Genomic DNA, 17,095 nt, shown 5'->3' with positions numbered 1-17,095 from the left:
AAAAAAAAATTTTTTTTAATTTCAATTTTACTATGATTAATTTGTTAGAACAACCAAGTAATGATATTCAGATTTTTTTAATTTATTTTTTTAACAAGATGCAATACTGTGCACCAGTCTAAAATATATTATAAATTAAATGTATACGGAATGGCCTTATTTTTACGGTTTACTTTAAAAAGGTAATTCAAACAAGTAGCCAAATATTTTAAAGTTTACATGGGTAAAACAAGAAAGGTTACTTTTTTATTGTCACACGCCAGAACATCCATTGACGTCAAAAGACATGCAAATGAGTCAGGTAATTACTACCATGACTGCATCAAAGTACACCAATACAATAAGCTGCAGGGAAAATAGGTTTTATTTCCTGCAAGGTAAGATGTCACATGGTTTGGAAGTCTTCGCTTTGCACGCTACGCTCCCAGAGACACTTTATTACAAAGCACGCTCATATTTGTTTACTTCATTTATCAACCGATCATACATATACACAGGAAAACACCACTTTCTCAACCTTTGCTTAAGGCAGAATTAAAAGAAAAACAAAAAGACTATGATGAAATGAAAAAACAAACATGGAGGGGTTATAAATTATACAAATATGTTTTGAGGGAGGAAAAAAAAGGCATGGGTTGATTGGCAACACTAAATTGGCCCTCGTGTGTGAATGTGAGTGTGAATGTTGTCTGTCTCTCTGTGTTGGCCCTGCCATGAGGTGGTGACTTGTCCAGGGTGTACCCCGCCTTCCGCCCATGTGCAGCTGAGATAGGCTCCGGCGACCCCAAAAGGGACAAGCGGTAGAAAATGGATGGATGGATGGAAAAAAAAGGCATGACAATACAAGTAAAATATACTGTCTTTTGAAACACTGCAAAGTGCAAAAAGAAAAGAAAAGCTCCGCTTGTGGTGATAATAGATACATAATGAAATAATTCAATGCTTTATTGGTTGTTAAGGTGCCTTTGGTGCAGCATGTGACGCTCAAATGTTTGGTATGAAAGAATGAAAACAGCACGTGTGCTCAGTCACCACCTTCTTGCGTCCTTAAAATGGATTTAAATGAACAAAAGTAGTGAGAAACGCCTCTTAATGGATTAACAAAGACATTTTAAGCAGGCCCTCTCTTAGGGACCTCACAGGAGACGCTGCAAAAGTGTGAGCATGTCCGTATAATTGACCCGTTTTAGAGTTTAAAGGAGTACAAAAGAAGAAATAGTCCCTGCATGTGTAGTGGCCAGGTGTCTCAATACTTTTGCCCGTATGGTGTATTTTCATGCGTGAGACACTTTATAAAAAAGGACACATTTTGTAGATCCTTGTGTCGGAGTATTTTGTGCACGGCTACTTGGAAAGTTGCACCAGACACATCGCTCACGCAAACGTTTCAGCTTAAATCCCAGCATGCACTGGGAAAAAGGGGTTTGAGGACAAGCATTCCCAGAATACAGAAATATGTTTTTTTAAGACAAGTCTTCTAAAAATGTGTCATAGTGCTCAACGTCTAGTGTTTTGACAGGAGAACCTTGTGTGTGTGCGTAGCTTTAAGACTCGCCTGTAAGGCGCCAACGTCAAACCGCTGGCGTACATTCGGCAGCTGTTGGACCACAGATGAGATTAGCTGGTCAAGTCTCTTCTTAAGAAGACGAACGCCCTGAGCTTCTCCATTTTTAGTGGTCGTCGAAGCAAAAGAAAGAGGCTCGAAGGTCCTCTTCCCTGACTGAATGGAGAAAATGTCTGTCACGTAAATACACAAGTTAGTGGAATTACTGGAAAGTGTGCATGGATCCTCAGCTTTTGATTCCGTTTCAAGTCTTTAGTGAGACGGAGGGTCTTGTTGGTCCTGTGCTAGTTGTTTGTAGTTCTGTTGAGCAGCCATGGCCTGCAAGCGCTCCCTTTGGGCCTGCCGGGCTTTGGTGTACAAGAAGACCCCGATGAACACGAGGACGGTGCCCGTGGCGCTGAGCAGGGTGATCTGGTTGCTGAACACGATGACGCTCAGCCAGACGGACATGGCGTGCTTGACCGTGCTAGCGACGCTGAAGGAGAGACGAGGGTTAGAACTTGTCGCCATTGATCGATACATGTACATCCGTCGCACTCCAGCTGCGGAATTTGACCCCAAAAATGTCGCATAAAAGTTCAGTTTGAAGCGCTACGAACATTTCATGTCACGGTTATCGTGACCAAAATGATCAGTTCTTTCTTATCGGTACTGTATGTACAAACCCCGTTTCCATATGAGTTGGGAAATTGTACTAGATGTAAATATAAACGGAATACAATGATTTGCAAATCCTTTTCAACCCATATTCAGTTGAATGCACAACAAAGACAAGATATTTGATGTTCAAACTCATAAACTTTTTTTTTTTTTTTCAAATAATAATTAACTTTGGCACGTGTTGCAGCAATGAAATTCAAAGTAGTTGGGAAAGGGTATGTTCACCACTGTGTTACATGGCCTTTCCTTTTAACAACACTCAGTAAACGTTTGGGAACTGAGGAGACACATTTTTTAAGCTTCTCAGGTGGAATTCTTTCCCATTCTTGCTTGATGTACAGCTTAAGTTGTTCAACAGTCCGGGGGTCTCCGTTGTGGTATTTTAGGCTTCATAATGCGCCACACATTTTCAATGGGAGACAGGTCTGGACTACAGGCAGGCCAGTCTAGTACCCGCACTCTTTTACTATGAAACCACGTTGATGTAACACGTGGCTTGGCATTGTCTTGCTGAAATAAGCAGGGGCGTCCATGGCAACGTTGCTTGGATGGCAACATATGTTGCTCCAAAACCTGTATGTACCTTTCAGCATTAATGGCGCCTTCACAGATGTGTAAGTTACCCATGTCTTGGGCACTAATACACCCCCATACCATCACAGATGCTGGCTTTTCAACTTTGCGCCTATAACAATCCGGATGGTTCTTTTCCTCTTTGGTCCGGAGGACACGTCGTCCACAGTTTCCAAAAACAATTTGAAATGTGGACTCGTCAGACCACAGAACACTTTTCCACTTTGTATCAGTCCATCTTAGATGAGCTCAGGCCCAGCGAAGCCGACGGCGTTTCTGGGTGTTGTTGATAAACGGTTTTCGCCTTGCATAGGAGAGTTTTAACTTGCACTTACAGATGTAGCGACCAACTGTAGTTACTGACAGTGGTTTCTGAAGTGTTCCTGAGCCCATGTGGTGATATCCTTTACACACTGATGTCGCTTGTTGATGCAGTACAACCTGAGGGATTGAAGGTCACGGGCTTAGCTGCTTACGTGCAGTGATTTCTCCAGATTCTCTGAACCCTTTGATGATATTACGGAGTGTAGATGGTGAAATCCCTAAATTCCTTGCAATAGCTGGTTGAGAAAGGTTTTTCTTAAACTGTTCAACAATTTGCTCACGCATTTGTTGACAAAGTGGTGACCCTCGCCCCATCCTTGCTTGTGAATGACTGAGCATTTCATGGAATCTACTTTTATACCCAATCATGGCACCCACCTGTTCCCAATTTGCCTGTTCACCTGTGGGATGTTCCAAATAAGTGTTTGATGAGCATTCCTCAACTTTATCAGTATTTATTGCCACCTTTCCCAACTTCTTTGTCACGTGTTGCTGGCATCAAATTCTAAAGTTAATGATTATTTGCAAAAAAAAAACGTGATCAAATATGTTGTCTTTGTAGCATATTCAACTGAATATGGGTTGAAAATGATTTGCAAATCATTGTATTCCGTTTATATTTACATCTAACACAATTTCCCAACTCATATGGAAACGGATTTTGTAATATAGTAACGGGCACATTTATAATAACATTTCATATTTACGTATTTTGATCATTTTAAGCATATGTGTCGCATTAATTTCAAAAACGCATTACAACGTTCTCTTTTTTTGTTTGTTTCAATCAATCCGTCAATCCTTTACGTGTTCGGGCCACAATACCACAAATACTTGGTAATATTCATGTCAGGAAATGTACCGTATTTTTCGGACTATAAGTCGCAGTTTTTTTCATAGTTTGGCTGGGCTCCAGTGCCACTTATATATGTTTTTTTCCTTTTTTATTATGCATTTTCGGCAGGTGCGACTTATACTCCGGTGCGACTTATACTCCGAAAAATACGGTAAATGAAGTATTGTGGCAGTTTTTGTATGGTTATTTATCGATGGAATACAGGACCTATCCATGGCGCTGTTGTAAGCTGACTTTTATTTAAGTTTATTTACGAGTTAGAATGCATTAAATAAAAAAATTAATCCGTCGTCATGTCTTTCATAACGATTGTGAACAATAGGCAAAATTCCAAAACAAGTGCACTTCCCCTTTAACCAATCAATCCATGATTATGTCCATCGCCACCTCAAACAATGCCTGGACAATTAATAGTGATCAAAATAGAGTTGTACGCTACCTGAAAGTAACGGGAGAAATGCGTCCCATGAGAGCGTAGGCGGTGACGCTCTGCAGGTGGAAGAGGCCGCCGTTAAAGAGCAGCAGCAAGACGATGTCTCGACTGAAAGTGAAGCTCTGTCCACTCTTCTCAGTCATTGGAGTTTCCTGGAAAACAAGACAAACATCAGACAATATTCTGAGTTTGGATAGAAAGGTTATTTTCTTCAGAAGGCGCAACTCATTTAGCCATTAAGTCTGGGGGTTGCAGCTTCCAACTAAAGAATGACAATACTTGTGTAAATACAGCATATAATATAGAATTATATGAAATAAACATTAGTGTAAGGTGTATGTGGTGAAGTTATTAGCAAGTGAGATGTTTTATTCAACACTTAGAAATAGTTAAGTGGACCTACCAAGAGAAAAATCCATGCTGGGATGAGCATGATGATTGCTGCTGCGCTTGTGTAAAACTGTAGTTCTGGAGGGCTGTGACGGGTGAATTCAAATCAACAAAGTAGAATTTGAGTTGTAAATGGCTAGATTGAGTTTTTACCTGAACCTGTAGGTGTCGCCACTCAGCAGTTTCTTGGAGAACACATTCTGTAAACTGGTAAGAGAGTTCAGTCAAGTAGCATGCCGTAAAATACAGTGCAGTGGTGGTGGGTGAGTGGGGCTAGTCGTACCAGTCCATAATGTTGGTGGAGAGGGCGGCGGAAAAACCAAGCAAGTTGAAGCTGAGCTCTGTGGCCGTGCAGAGGGCCAGGCCCGCCATGACGGGGAACAAGGAGAGGTTCACCCACAGGCCTGTAGGGGGAGTATTGATGGAAGAGGTGAACTGAGTGCAATTAGTAATCCAATTAAGACCCTATTGTCCCATGTGCTTAAAAGGGAACATTATCACCAGACCTATGTAAGCGTCAATATATACCTTGATGTTGCAGAAAAAAGACCATATATTTTTTTAACCGATTTCTGAACTCTAAATGGGTGAATTCTGGCGAATTAAATGCCTTTCTATTATTCGCTCTCGGAGCGGTGACGTCCTCGGGAAGCAATCCGCCATTTTCTCACTTTCGTCGGTGTGTTGTCGGAGGGTGTAACGACACGAACAGGGACGGATTCAAGTTGCACCAGTGGCCCAAAGATGCGAAAGTGGCAAGAAATTGGACGAAATTTGTTCAAAATACGAGGCTGTGGGGAAAGCCGACGAAGTGGTCAGTCGTTTGTTCCGCACACTTTACCGACGAAAGCTATGCTACGACAGCGATGGCAAGAATGTGTGGATATCCTGCGACACTCAAAGCAGATGCTGACATCAACTCCAAAACTGGACAGATCAGCTTTCAGTAAAAGAGAGCGGATGAGGGTATGTCTACAGAATATATTAATTGATGAAAACTTTATTCATTACTCGCGGTTTTACGTAAATTATTATACATAAACTGTGTTTACCAATAATTTAGCTTAAAAACATTTATTTTTTTCAATCATTCGAGTACATTCGGGTAGTGTTGTGTAATGCAGTATTTTGTGTCTATTTAGGTATGGTTAACCTGAGTGCTGAAAGCGTGGAAAAATATATGTTCTTAGCGCGCCTGAAATGGGCTGTCTGCACTCTCAAAGTGCATGTTGTTGCCAAATGTATTTCATATGCTGTAAACCTAGTTCATAGTTGTTAGTTTCCTTTAATGCCAAACAAACACATACCAATCGTTGGTTAGAAGGCGATCGTCGAATTCGTTTCTCGCTTTCTCCCGTGTCGCTAGCTGTCGTGTCGTTTTCGTCGGTTTCGCTTGCATACGGTTCAAACCGATATGGCTCAAAAGCTTCAGTTTCTTCTTCAATTTCGTTTTCGCTACCTGCCTCCACACTACAACCATCCGTTTCAATACATGCGTAATCTGTTGAATCGCTTAAGCCGCTGAAATCCGAGTCTGAATCCGAGCTAATGTCGCTATAGCTTGCTGTTCTTTCCTGTATGTTTGTTTGTATTGGCATCACTGTGTGACGTCACAGGAAAATGGACGGGTGTTTATAACGATGGTTAAAATCAGGCACTTTGAAGCTTTTTTTAGGGATATTGCGTGATGGGTAAAATTTTGAAAAAAACTTCGAAAGATAAAATAAGCCACTGGGAACTGATTTTTAATGGTTTTAACCCTTCTGAAATTGTGATAATGTTCCCCTTTAAGTTCAATAAGATGGACAATGGCTCATATTCTGGCTACGCAGCTTTCTCCCCATTAACTTAAAGGGGAACTGCACTTTTTTATTTTATTATTGCCTGTCATTCACAGTCTTTATGAAAGACAAGAACATGTTTTTTTATTTGTTTGCATTTTAATTTGTAATAACTGGCTAACAATGCCGATAGTGGGAGTAGGGATGTCCCGATCCAGGTTTTTGCACTTCCGATCCGATACCGATATTGTTTTTGCACATCCGATCCGATACCGATACTGACCGATACTGGCCTATCCGAGCATGTATTAAAGTTTAAAGTTATTTAGCCTACTTAGTTGTCAGAATCATGTTGAAAAGGGTTTTAGTACTTTTGATAACAACTAGCCAGCTGAATTAGGGAAGTTTGAATAATACACAATGGTTGGTAACAAGAAACTGACCTGTTTATTCAAGGATAAACACAAAATAGACAAAATTATACATGACAAACAGAAATGGCATCATTGAAACTAGGGCTGGGCGATATGGCCTTTTTTTAGTATTGCGATATTTTAAGGCCATATCGCGATACACGATATATATCTCGATATTTTGCCTTAGCCTTGAATGAACACTTGATGCATATAATCACAACAGTATGATGATTCTATGTGTTTTGATTGATTGATTGAGACTGTTATTAGTAGGTTGCACAGTGAAGTACATATTCCCTACAATTGACCACTAAATGGTAACACCCCAATAAGTTTTTCAACTTGTTTAAGTCGGGGTCCAGTTAAATTGATTCATGATACAGATATATACTATCAGATATATACTATCATCATAATACAGTCATCACACAAGATAATCACATTGAATTATTTACATTATTTATAATCCAGGGTGTGGAGGGGGGCGCCGGATGTAAGTGTCAAAAAGACAGCCAAAAGAGTTTGATATGAGAATAAATCTAAAGTTAAAATATAGGGTAGAAATGCACTCATTTGCAGGAAATGTAGTCTTGATTTTCAAAATGTTCTTTCAAGGCTTACATGTCTACATTAAAACATTCTTCTTCATACTGCATTAATATATGCTACTTTTAAACTTTCATGCAGAGAAGGAAATCACAACTAAAAAAATCACTATTTTTTTCATACGGTGTTGATCTGGAAATGTTTGCCTCGGCATTTTGATGGTGTGGACGTGTGGCACCGAATGGAGATAAGCGTCTCGACAGACGTTACAATATTTGAACAATGATGACGAAAACTGTTTTCTCTGTCGTGTCCGTGTGTCAAAAATTGTTATGCACTTATTTTTTTATTTGACTTTGTGCGTGGCATATAATTGCTATGCGCAGAGGACGATTGATCAGTGCGCAATTGCACAGGCGCACCTTAGAGGGAACGTTGGTCACACGGCTGCGCTAGCATCACAGCTAACGTTAGCCATGCTGCTACCTCTCTGCTCGGGGAGGACGTATACGTATGTGACATATGACGTGACAGTATGTGACGTGTGTAAGAAGGTGCGCTTGCTATCTGTGAGAGGGAGACACAGGAAAGAGTGAGAAGAGCCTGTCGTGTAATGCCAGCAGCTAAAAGCAACTGTGTGAGAATCCACAGACCTGTAGATGTGTTGAAGGTGTGCTGGAAAATGCAGAACGGAAATTAGGGAGCAGCAAAAAAGTGGAATGTATTATTTAAATCTGTGCGTTAGAAAACACGGACCAGAGTTTTTTTTTAAACTGGATCTGGATCTGCATTTTCCCATGCCTTGCCGATACGCATTTTTTGGCAAATATCGGCGGCCGATCCGATCCAAATATCGGATCGGGACATCCCTAAGTGGGAGTAAGCAATTCTGCCCCTAAATCACTTTAAAAATGCATCCGAAAAACGGCAACAATACTTTGTTTACATCTCGTAACCTGATTATTAATCAAGCATAAGAGATATTGTTATTAAAAGCGCTCGCTGCTAACGCAGGCAAAATATGTTTAGCCCACGCCGTGACCAAAGAGCGAGCTTGTGCAGCTATAGTCTTGATGTATTGACATACTGAGCTGCTGCATCACGATCGCCTCGGAAGATGTTGAAAGTTAACTCTCGATTATAAATCATGCCTCTCACCTGGATAATAGAAGGCTGTGGCCATAAAACGAGAAGTTGTTCATCTGTGACATCAAACTTATAGCCGCAACAGTCCAGTGGCGATTGATTGAATGCCCTGAGATGGCAGACAATATAATATGGTCTGCCATGTATTGTGTAGTTACATTTATATGGTAATTATTATTCTGTGACTGTAAATTGTTTGCTTGTTGATGCTTTTATTTGTTTCTGTATTGTGTAGTTATAATTATATGCTTTTACTTGTAGTTGTATTGAGTTTGTGGACCTCAGGAAGACTAGTGGGTTGTTGTGGCAACCAGCTAACGGGGATCATTAACAAAAATCAAATCAAAATCAAATATGTAATATACAAACTTGTAAATTGATCTTTGAGTGCAATAGCAAGCATATGTTAAATGTATCATAAGATTTTCTGTTAAAATGAAGTCAATAATGACAATTTTTGGAAAGTTTCTACAAACCCTGTTTCCATATGAGTTGGGAAATTGTGTTAGATGTAAATATAAACGGAATACAATGATTTGCAAATCATTTTCAACCCATATTCAGTTGAATATGCTACAAAGACAACATATTTGATGTTCAAACTGATAAACTTTTTTTTTTTTGCAAATAATCATTCACTTTAGAATTTGATGCCAGCAACACGTGACAAAGAAGTTGGGAAAAGTGGCAATAAATACTGATAAAGTTGAGGAATGCTCATCAAACACTTATTTGGAACATCCCACAGGTGAACAGGCAAATTGGGAACAGGTGGGTGCCATGATTGGGTATAAAAGTAGATTCCATGAAATGCTCAGTCATTCACAAACAAGGATGGGGCGAGGGTCACCACTTTGTCAACAAATACGTGAGCAAATTGTTGAACAGTTTAAGAAAAACCTTTCTCAACCAGCTATTGCAAGGAATTTAGGGATTTCACCACCTACGGTCCGTAATATCATCAAAGGGTTCAGAGAATCGGGAGAAATCACTGCACGTAAGCAGCTAAGCCCGTGACCTTTGATCCCTCAGGCTGTACTGCATCAACAAGCGACATCAGTGTGTAAAGGATATCACCACATGGGCTCAGGAACACTTCAGAAACCCACTGTCAGTAACTACAGTTTGTCGCTACATCTGCAAGTGCAAGTTAAAACTCTGCTATGCAAGGCAAAAACTGTTTATCAACAACACCCAGAAACGCTGTCGGCTTCGCTGGGCCTGAGCTCATCTAAGATGGACTGATACAAAGTGAAAAAGTGTTCTGTGGTCTGACGAGTCCACATTTCAAATTGTTTTTGGAAACTGTGGACGTCGTGTCCTCCGGACCAAAGAGGAAAAGAACCATCCGGATTGTTATAGGCGCAAAGTTGAAAAGCCAGCATCTGTGATGGTATGGGTGTGTATTAGTGCCCAAGACATGGGTAACTTACACATCTGTGAAGGCGCCATTAATGCTGAAAGGTACATACTGTACAGGTTTTGGAGCAACATATGTTGCCATCCAAGCAACGTTACCATGGACGCCCCTGCTTATTTCAGCAAGACAATGCCAAGCCACGTGTTACATCACATCAACGTGGCTTCATAGTAAAAGAGTGCGGGTACTAGACTGGCCTGCCTGTAGTCCAGACCTGTCTCCCATTGAAAATGTGTGGCGCATTATGAAGCCTAAAATACCACAACGGAGATCCCCGGACTGTTGAACAACTTAAGCTGTACATCAAGCAAGAATGGGAAAGAATTCCACCTGAGAAGCTTAAAAAATGTGTCTCCTCAGTTCCCAAACGTTTACTGAGTGTTGTTAAAAGGAAAGGCCATGTAACACAGTGGTGAACATGCCCTTTCCCAACTACTTTGGCACGTGTTGCAGCCATGAAATTCTAAGTAATTATTATTTGCAAAAAAAAAAATAAAGTTTATGAGTTTGAACATCAAATATCTTGTCTTTGTAGTGCATTCAATTGAATATGGGTTGAAAAGGATTTGCAAATCATTGTATTCCGTTTATATTTACATCTAACACAATTTCCCAACTCATATGGAAACGGGGTTTGTATTAAAGTTCCCCTTTAATATTGGGTGATTTATGTACCTGTGTACTCTCCGAGAATCAACCTGGACATGATGACAGTAAAGATGGGCGCAGAGCTCTTCACCGTCTCTGCAAAGGACACCGCCACGTTCTTCAGGCTCACCAAGCCCAAAACCACCGTAGTGAACCTGGTGATGCGACACAAAGCTTGTCACCACCGGATTGGACAAGAAACTTGGGCAGTTGTATTTACCTGCTTCCTGTTAATGAATGCAGAAGTAGCGTAGTCCTATGTCGTAAGACTGTGCATAACCAGTCTTGGGGGAAAGTCTTACCTCATGAGTCCAACAAAGAGCATAATCATGATGAAGTTGGGGGGGAACTCGTTCCTGGACTTGTGCTGGTAAAGGCAGCAGGGCACGAACATCTTGAGGAAGCCAATGATGGTGGTGGAGAGCATCTGCACAGCACCTGACAAAGACGAATGGGGGGAAAAAAACATGATATCATGGCATCTATTTCTATATACAGTTCAAAGCTCCATGCGGATTTTGCCTCGAATGTCGCACCAAAATGTTTAACATGAAATTCCGTCATGGAATCAACAGAGATTGAAGTATTGTGAGTAATTTGGCTTTTTGTGCGTTATTGTAACGGTATTAGATTTGGCATAACTAGGGATGTCCGATAATATCGGACTGCCGATATTATTGGCCGATAAATGCTTTAAAATGTAATATCGGAAATGATCAGTATCGGTTTCAAAATTATCGGTATCGGTTTCAAAAAGTAAAATGTATGACTTTTTACAACACCACTGTGCACACGCACGTAGGGAGAGGTACAGAGCGCCAATAGACCTTAAAGGCACTGCCTTTGCGTGCCTGCCCAGTCACATGATATCTACGGCTTTTCACAATGCAATGCATACTTGGTCAACAGCCATACAGGTCACACTGAGGGTGGCCGTACAAACAACTTTAACACTGTTACAAATATGCGCCACACTGTGAACCCACACCAAACAAGAATGACAAACACATTACGAGAGAACATCCGCACCGTAACACAACATAAACACAACAGAACAAATACCCAGAACCCCTTACAGCACTAACTCTTCCCGGAAGCTACAATATACACCCCCCGCTACCCTCTACCTCCCGACCCCCCACCCACCTCAACCCCGCCCCCCTAACCTCGCCCACCTCAACCTCCTCATGCTCTCTCAGGGAGAGCATGTCCCAAATTCCAAGCTGCTGTTTTGAGGCATGTTAAAAAAAATAATGCACTTTGTGACTTCAATAATAAATATGGCAGTGCCATGTTGGCATTTTTTTCCATACCTTGAGTTGATTTATTTTGGAAAACCTTGTTACATTGTTTAATGCATCCAGCGGGGCATCACAACAAAATTAGGCATAATAATGTGTTAATTCCACGACTGTATATATCGGTATCGGTTGATATCGGAATCTGTAATTAAGAGTTGGACAGTATCGGATATCGGCAAAAAAGCCATTATCGGACATCTCTAGGCATAACCCATGTTATCATTGTATTGGTTTTATATAGCAGATTGTTGATCAAGTCTTTGTGAGTTGTCTTTTGTTTCCTAAACGAAAAGTACACTGCAACATTTGCTGTGTGTAGTCTTTATCAACTTATTCTTACACTTGTATTAGAGGAATATTGAAATGTAAATGTTATGACTAGCGGTGGGAATCTTTGGACACCTCACAATTTGGCTATGATTATGATTCAGGAGCTACGATTGGATTAAAAATCGATTATTGATGCATCTTTAATTTATGTATATTGATGCAGTTTTACATTTATTTTTGTTTCAGTAAATAAGCCATCACATTTATTAAATACATGGAAATGTGTGCGAAACTGGAACATACGTGCCCTGTAATAAAGGAGCTAGTCGGATCTCTCAGTGAGGTGGCTCACTGCAGTCAGACAAATTTTAGAACTGTTTGCATTACTTTATTTACAATAAATCAATCAATTATCGACATTTTTACGAAACGATTTTATAATTGTCCATGTCCGAATTGCGATGCAAAAATCGATTATTTCCTACTTACGACGTTACCCAGTCCCTCCAGGATTACGCTTGATTTTTTTTTGTGTGATTGTGATTAGCCTAAAATGCCCGAATTCGTGAAAGTTGCAGCAATAGTTGCAATCTTTTGGGTCTTATTTTTTTTCAAAAACATAAAAGGCAACTTGTGCTTTTATGAATTTTAAAATGTTCCTAGTAACCTTATGCTCAAAGCACAGGGTTCCAACAAAAAATGGAAACTGTTGTACTCCTTTTATACCACACAGACATAAAAGTAGGCACTACATGACAATAAAAGCACATAGTCAGAACTCATTGTCAAATGGTACTGTTCTGATTCATTATAACTAATAATAGTAACTCAAAAATGCAATTTCAGTAGAAATTGCACATGAATGCTGAAAATGCTAACAGTTAGCACTAGGGATGTAACGGTATCAACATCTCACAATACCATATCACAGTATTAGTGCCATAGTACAATATTATTGTGGTGAATGTAAAAAAAAATAAGACTTTAAAAATATTATTCTGTGTAAAATGGAGTGGCAGGAATGTTTAGGATTAAACAAACATACTGTAATTAAACACAAACATAATGCTTGAATGTTCTAATCATGCTTAATATTGCAAAAAATGCAGGAAAATCCAATGTTCCAAACAAATATTTAAAAAAGCGTTTTTAAAGGGACCAACAAACAAGTGTAAAACAATAAAGTACAGTTTAGTGTCTTTCAACTTTTACTTTCTAAGACGCAGTGTCCTCTGAAGTGGACATGCTTTCATAGGTTTGGAAAATGCAGTTTTTCAGAAACGTTAACTCATGTTGCGTTTTGGACCAGTTGTTCCTCCCAGGGAATTCAAGTCACAAGTCGCTCCCAAGCTTTTTACGACACTTAAAGCTGAGTTGAAAAACCACCAGAGACAGAATAGGTATTTTGTAATATATTGGCAAAGCTTTGCAGATATACATTTGAGACCAGTCCAGCATAGAACATTCTATCGCGCCGCCAAAATGGTCTGTCTTTCCGACCCCAAAACCCTCTCTCCTCTCTCCTCTCTCTAGTCAAAACACATTCCAAAGAATTCAAGGTTAACACACACAGTTTACTTGCAGAGAAACAGAAAGAGAATAAATGGAAAACACGAGCTGTTTTCAAATATGACTATGAAAGAAAATATGTAACACTAAAATTCGGATATATGTAAATATCTGCCTCTGACACTCACAATTTAACTTTTATGTAAATACCTCACAAATTGATGTTCAGCCTCTTTGGCTTCAAATATCTTGACGGTGCGCCTTGACCGAGTCTGTTTAGGCTTGGAACGCTCAAGATGTCTAAAAGGCGGACGCTTTAAACTTACTTGTTCTTCGTGAAGAGTTTATTTCAAAATGTAATGTTAATACATATTACAGTGTTGCTTGTACAGGGAGTCATGGCAACATGACTTATAATTGAGAGGCTTTTGGAGATTTTTGTTTTAATGTCAGACACATTAAAACAACAATCTCCAAAAGCCTCTCAATTATAAACAAAACACAACTATACCTCAATGAAAATGCACGCTGTACTCTATACTGCACTTTGGTACTCCCATACCTTACATACTGTGTTGAAGTATGGGGGAATACTTACCACAACACAATTCATCCTCTGATCATATTACAGAAAAGAGCAGTGCGGATCATTCACAACGTTGGTTATTTAGAACATACTCATAATCTGTTTATGCAATCAAAGTTGCTCAAATTTGATGACCTTGTTAAATATAATACATTAATAATCTTATATAAAGCATTTAAATAAATTATTGCCGCCTAATCTACAACATTTTTTTTATAAGACGAGTGCAGGCTCATAACTTGAGAGGCTTTGGATATTTCTTATTGCCGAGAGCTTAAACCATGGGTCGGCAACCTTTACCACTCAAAGAGCCATTTTGACCCGTTTAACAAAATAAAGAAAACAATGGGAGCCACAAAACTCTTTTGAAACCTAAAATTAAATAGCACTGCATACAAAGTTTTTTTTTTGCTTTGTGCTACGTATAAAACAGGGGTCTCAGACACGCGGCCCGCACCTTAATATGAAAATTTCATGTTAGTGCGGCCCGCGAGTTTTATATGAATGCCGCTTGACAACAGCAACCCTCCCAATTTTTCCGGGAGACTCCCGAATTTCAGAGCAACTATTCTCTCGAAAGTCTGCTGATTTTCACCCAAACAACAATAATAAGGGCGTGCTATGATGGCACTGCCTTTAGCGCCCTCTACAACTTGTATAGACAGCTTGCCAGCCCAGTCACATGTTGTATGCGGCTTCTGCAGACACACATAAGTGACTGCAGGGCATACTTGTTCAACAGCAATACAGGTCACACTGAGGGTGCCCGTTTAAACAACTTTAACACTCTTACTAATATGCGCCACACTGTGAACCCACACAAAACAAGAATGACAAACACATTTCGGGAGAACATCCGCACCGTCGGTTGAGGTGGGCGGGGTTGGGGGGGGGGCAGGGTTTGGTGGCAGCGGGGGTGTATAATGTAGCGCGGAAGAGTTAGGGATGCATGGGATTCTGGGTATTTGTTCTGTTGTGTTTATGTTGTGTTACAGTGCGGATGTTCTCCCGAAATGTGTTTGTCATTCTTGTTTGGTGTGGGTTCAGAGTGTGGCGCATATTAGTAAGAGTGTTAAAGTTGTTTATATCACAACCCTCAGAGTAACCTGCATGGCTGTTGACCAAGTACAGGTAAAAGCCAGTAAATTAGAATATTTTGAAAAACTTGATTTATTTCAGTAATTGCATTCAAAAGGTGTAACTTGTACATTATATTTATTCATTGCACACAGACTGATGCATTCAAATGTTTATTTCATTTAATTTTGATGATTTGAAGTGGCAACAAATGAAAATCCAAAATTCCGTGTGTCACAAAATTAGAATATTACTTAAGGCTAATACAAAAAAGGGATTTTTAGAAATGTTGGCCAACTGAAAAGTATGAAAATGAAAAATATGAGCATGTACAATACTCAATACTTGGTTGGAGCTCCTTTTGCCTCAATTACTGCGTTAATGCGGCGTGGCATGGAGTCGATGAGTTTCTGGCAAAGCTCAGGTGTTATGAGAGCCCAGGTTGCTCTGATAGTGGCCTTCAACTCTTCTGCGTTTTTGGGTCTGGCATTCTGCATCTTCCTTTTCACAATACCCCACAGATTTTCTATGGGGCTAAGGTCAGGGGAGTTGGCGGGCCAATTTAGAACAGAAATACCATAGTCCGTAAACCAGGCACGGGTAGATTTTGCGCTGTGTGCAGGCGCCAAGTCCTGTTGGAACTTGAAATCTCCATCTCCATAGAGCAGGTCAGCAGCAGGAAGCATGAAGTGCTCTAAAACTTGCTGGTAGACGGCTGCGTTGACCCTGGATCTCAGGAAACAGAGTGGACCGACACCAGCAGATGACATGGCACCCCAAACCATCACCCAACCATGCAAATTTTGCATTTCCTTTGGAAATCGAGGTCCCAGAGTCTGGAGGAAGACAGGAGAGGCACATGATCCACGTTGCCTGAAGTCTAGTGTAAAGTTTCCACCATCAGTGATGGTTTGGGGTGCCATGTCATTTGCTGGTGTCGGTCTACTCTGTTTCCTGAGATCCAGGGTCAACGCAGCCGTCTACCAGCAAGTTTTAGAGCACTTCATGCTTCCTGCTGCTGACCTGCTCTATGGAGATGGAGATTTCAAGTTCCAACAGGACTTGGCGCCTGCACACAGCGCAAAATCTACCCGTGCCTGGTTTACGGACCATGGTATTTCTGTTCTAAATTGGCCCGCCAACTCCCCTGACCTTAGCCCCATAGAAAATCTGTGGGGTATTGTGAAAAGGAAGATGCAGAATGCCAGACCCAAAAACGCAGAAGAGTTGAAGGCCACTATCAGAGCAACCTGGGCTCTCATAACACCTGAGCAGTGCCAGAAACTCATCGACTCCATGCCACGCCGCATTAACGCAGTAATTGAGGCAAAAGGAGCTCCAACCAAGTATTGAGTATTGTACATGCTCATATTTTTCATTTTCATACTTTTCAGTTGGCCAACATTTCTAAAAATCCCTTTTTTGTATTAGCCTTAAGTAATATTCTAATTTTGTGACACACGGAATTTTGGATTTTCATTTGTTGCCACTTCAAATCATCAAAATTAAATGAAATAAACATTTGAATGCATCAGTCTGTGTGCAATGAATAAATATAATGTACAAGTTACACCTTTTGAATGCAATTACTGAAA

General features: G+C 40.3%; 1 protein-coding gene across 1 annotated transcript in view; it reads right to left on the bottom strand.

The window, feature by feature from the left end:
* Positions 1-927: 927 nt before the first annotated feature.
* LOC133616019 (solute carrier family 35 member E2A-like) overlaps positions 928-17,095 on the bottom strand; it is a 17,671-nt gene continuing 1,503 nt past the window's right edge. The window contains exons 3-9 of the mRNA XM_061975004.1: positions 11,060-11,195; positions 10,785-10,912; positions 5,084-5,204; positions 4,954-5,007; positions 4,814-4,886; positions 4,417-4,562; positions 928-2,039 (exon numbers count right to left, since the gene is read on the bottom strand). Coding sequence (XP_061830988.1) covers positions 1,817-2,039; positions 4,417-4,562; positions 4,814-4,886; positions 4,954-5,007; positions 5,084-5,204; positions 10,785-10,912; positions 11,060-11,195 — 881 coding nt within the window. The 3' untranslated portion in view covers positions 928-1,816. The remainder of the gene's footprint in view (positions 2,040-4,416; positions 4,563-4,813; positions 4,887-4,953; positions 5,008-5,083; positions 5,205-10,784; positions 10,913-11,059; positions 11,196-17,095) is intronic.

Source organism: Nerophis lumbriciformis, linkage group LG01 (assembly GCF_033978685.3).
Source record: "Nerophis lumbriciformis linkage group LG01, RoL_Nlum_v2.1, whole genome shotgun sequence".
Lineage (NCBI taxonomy): Eukaryota > Metazoa > Chordata > Actinopteri > Syngnathiformes > Syngnathidae > Nerophis > Nerophis lumbriciformis.
This window is presented reverse-complemented; position numbering and strand designations above follow the sequence as displayed.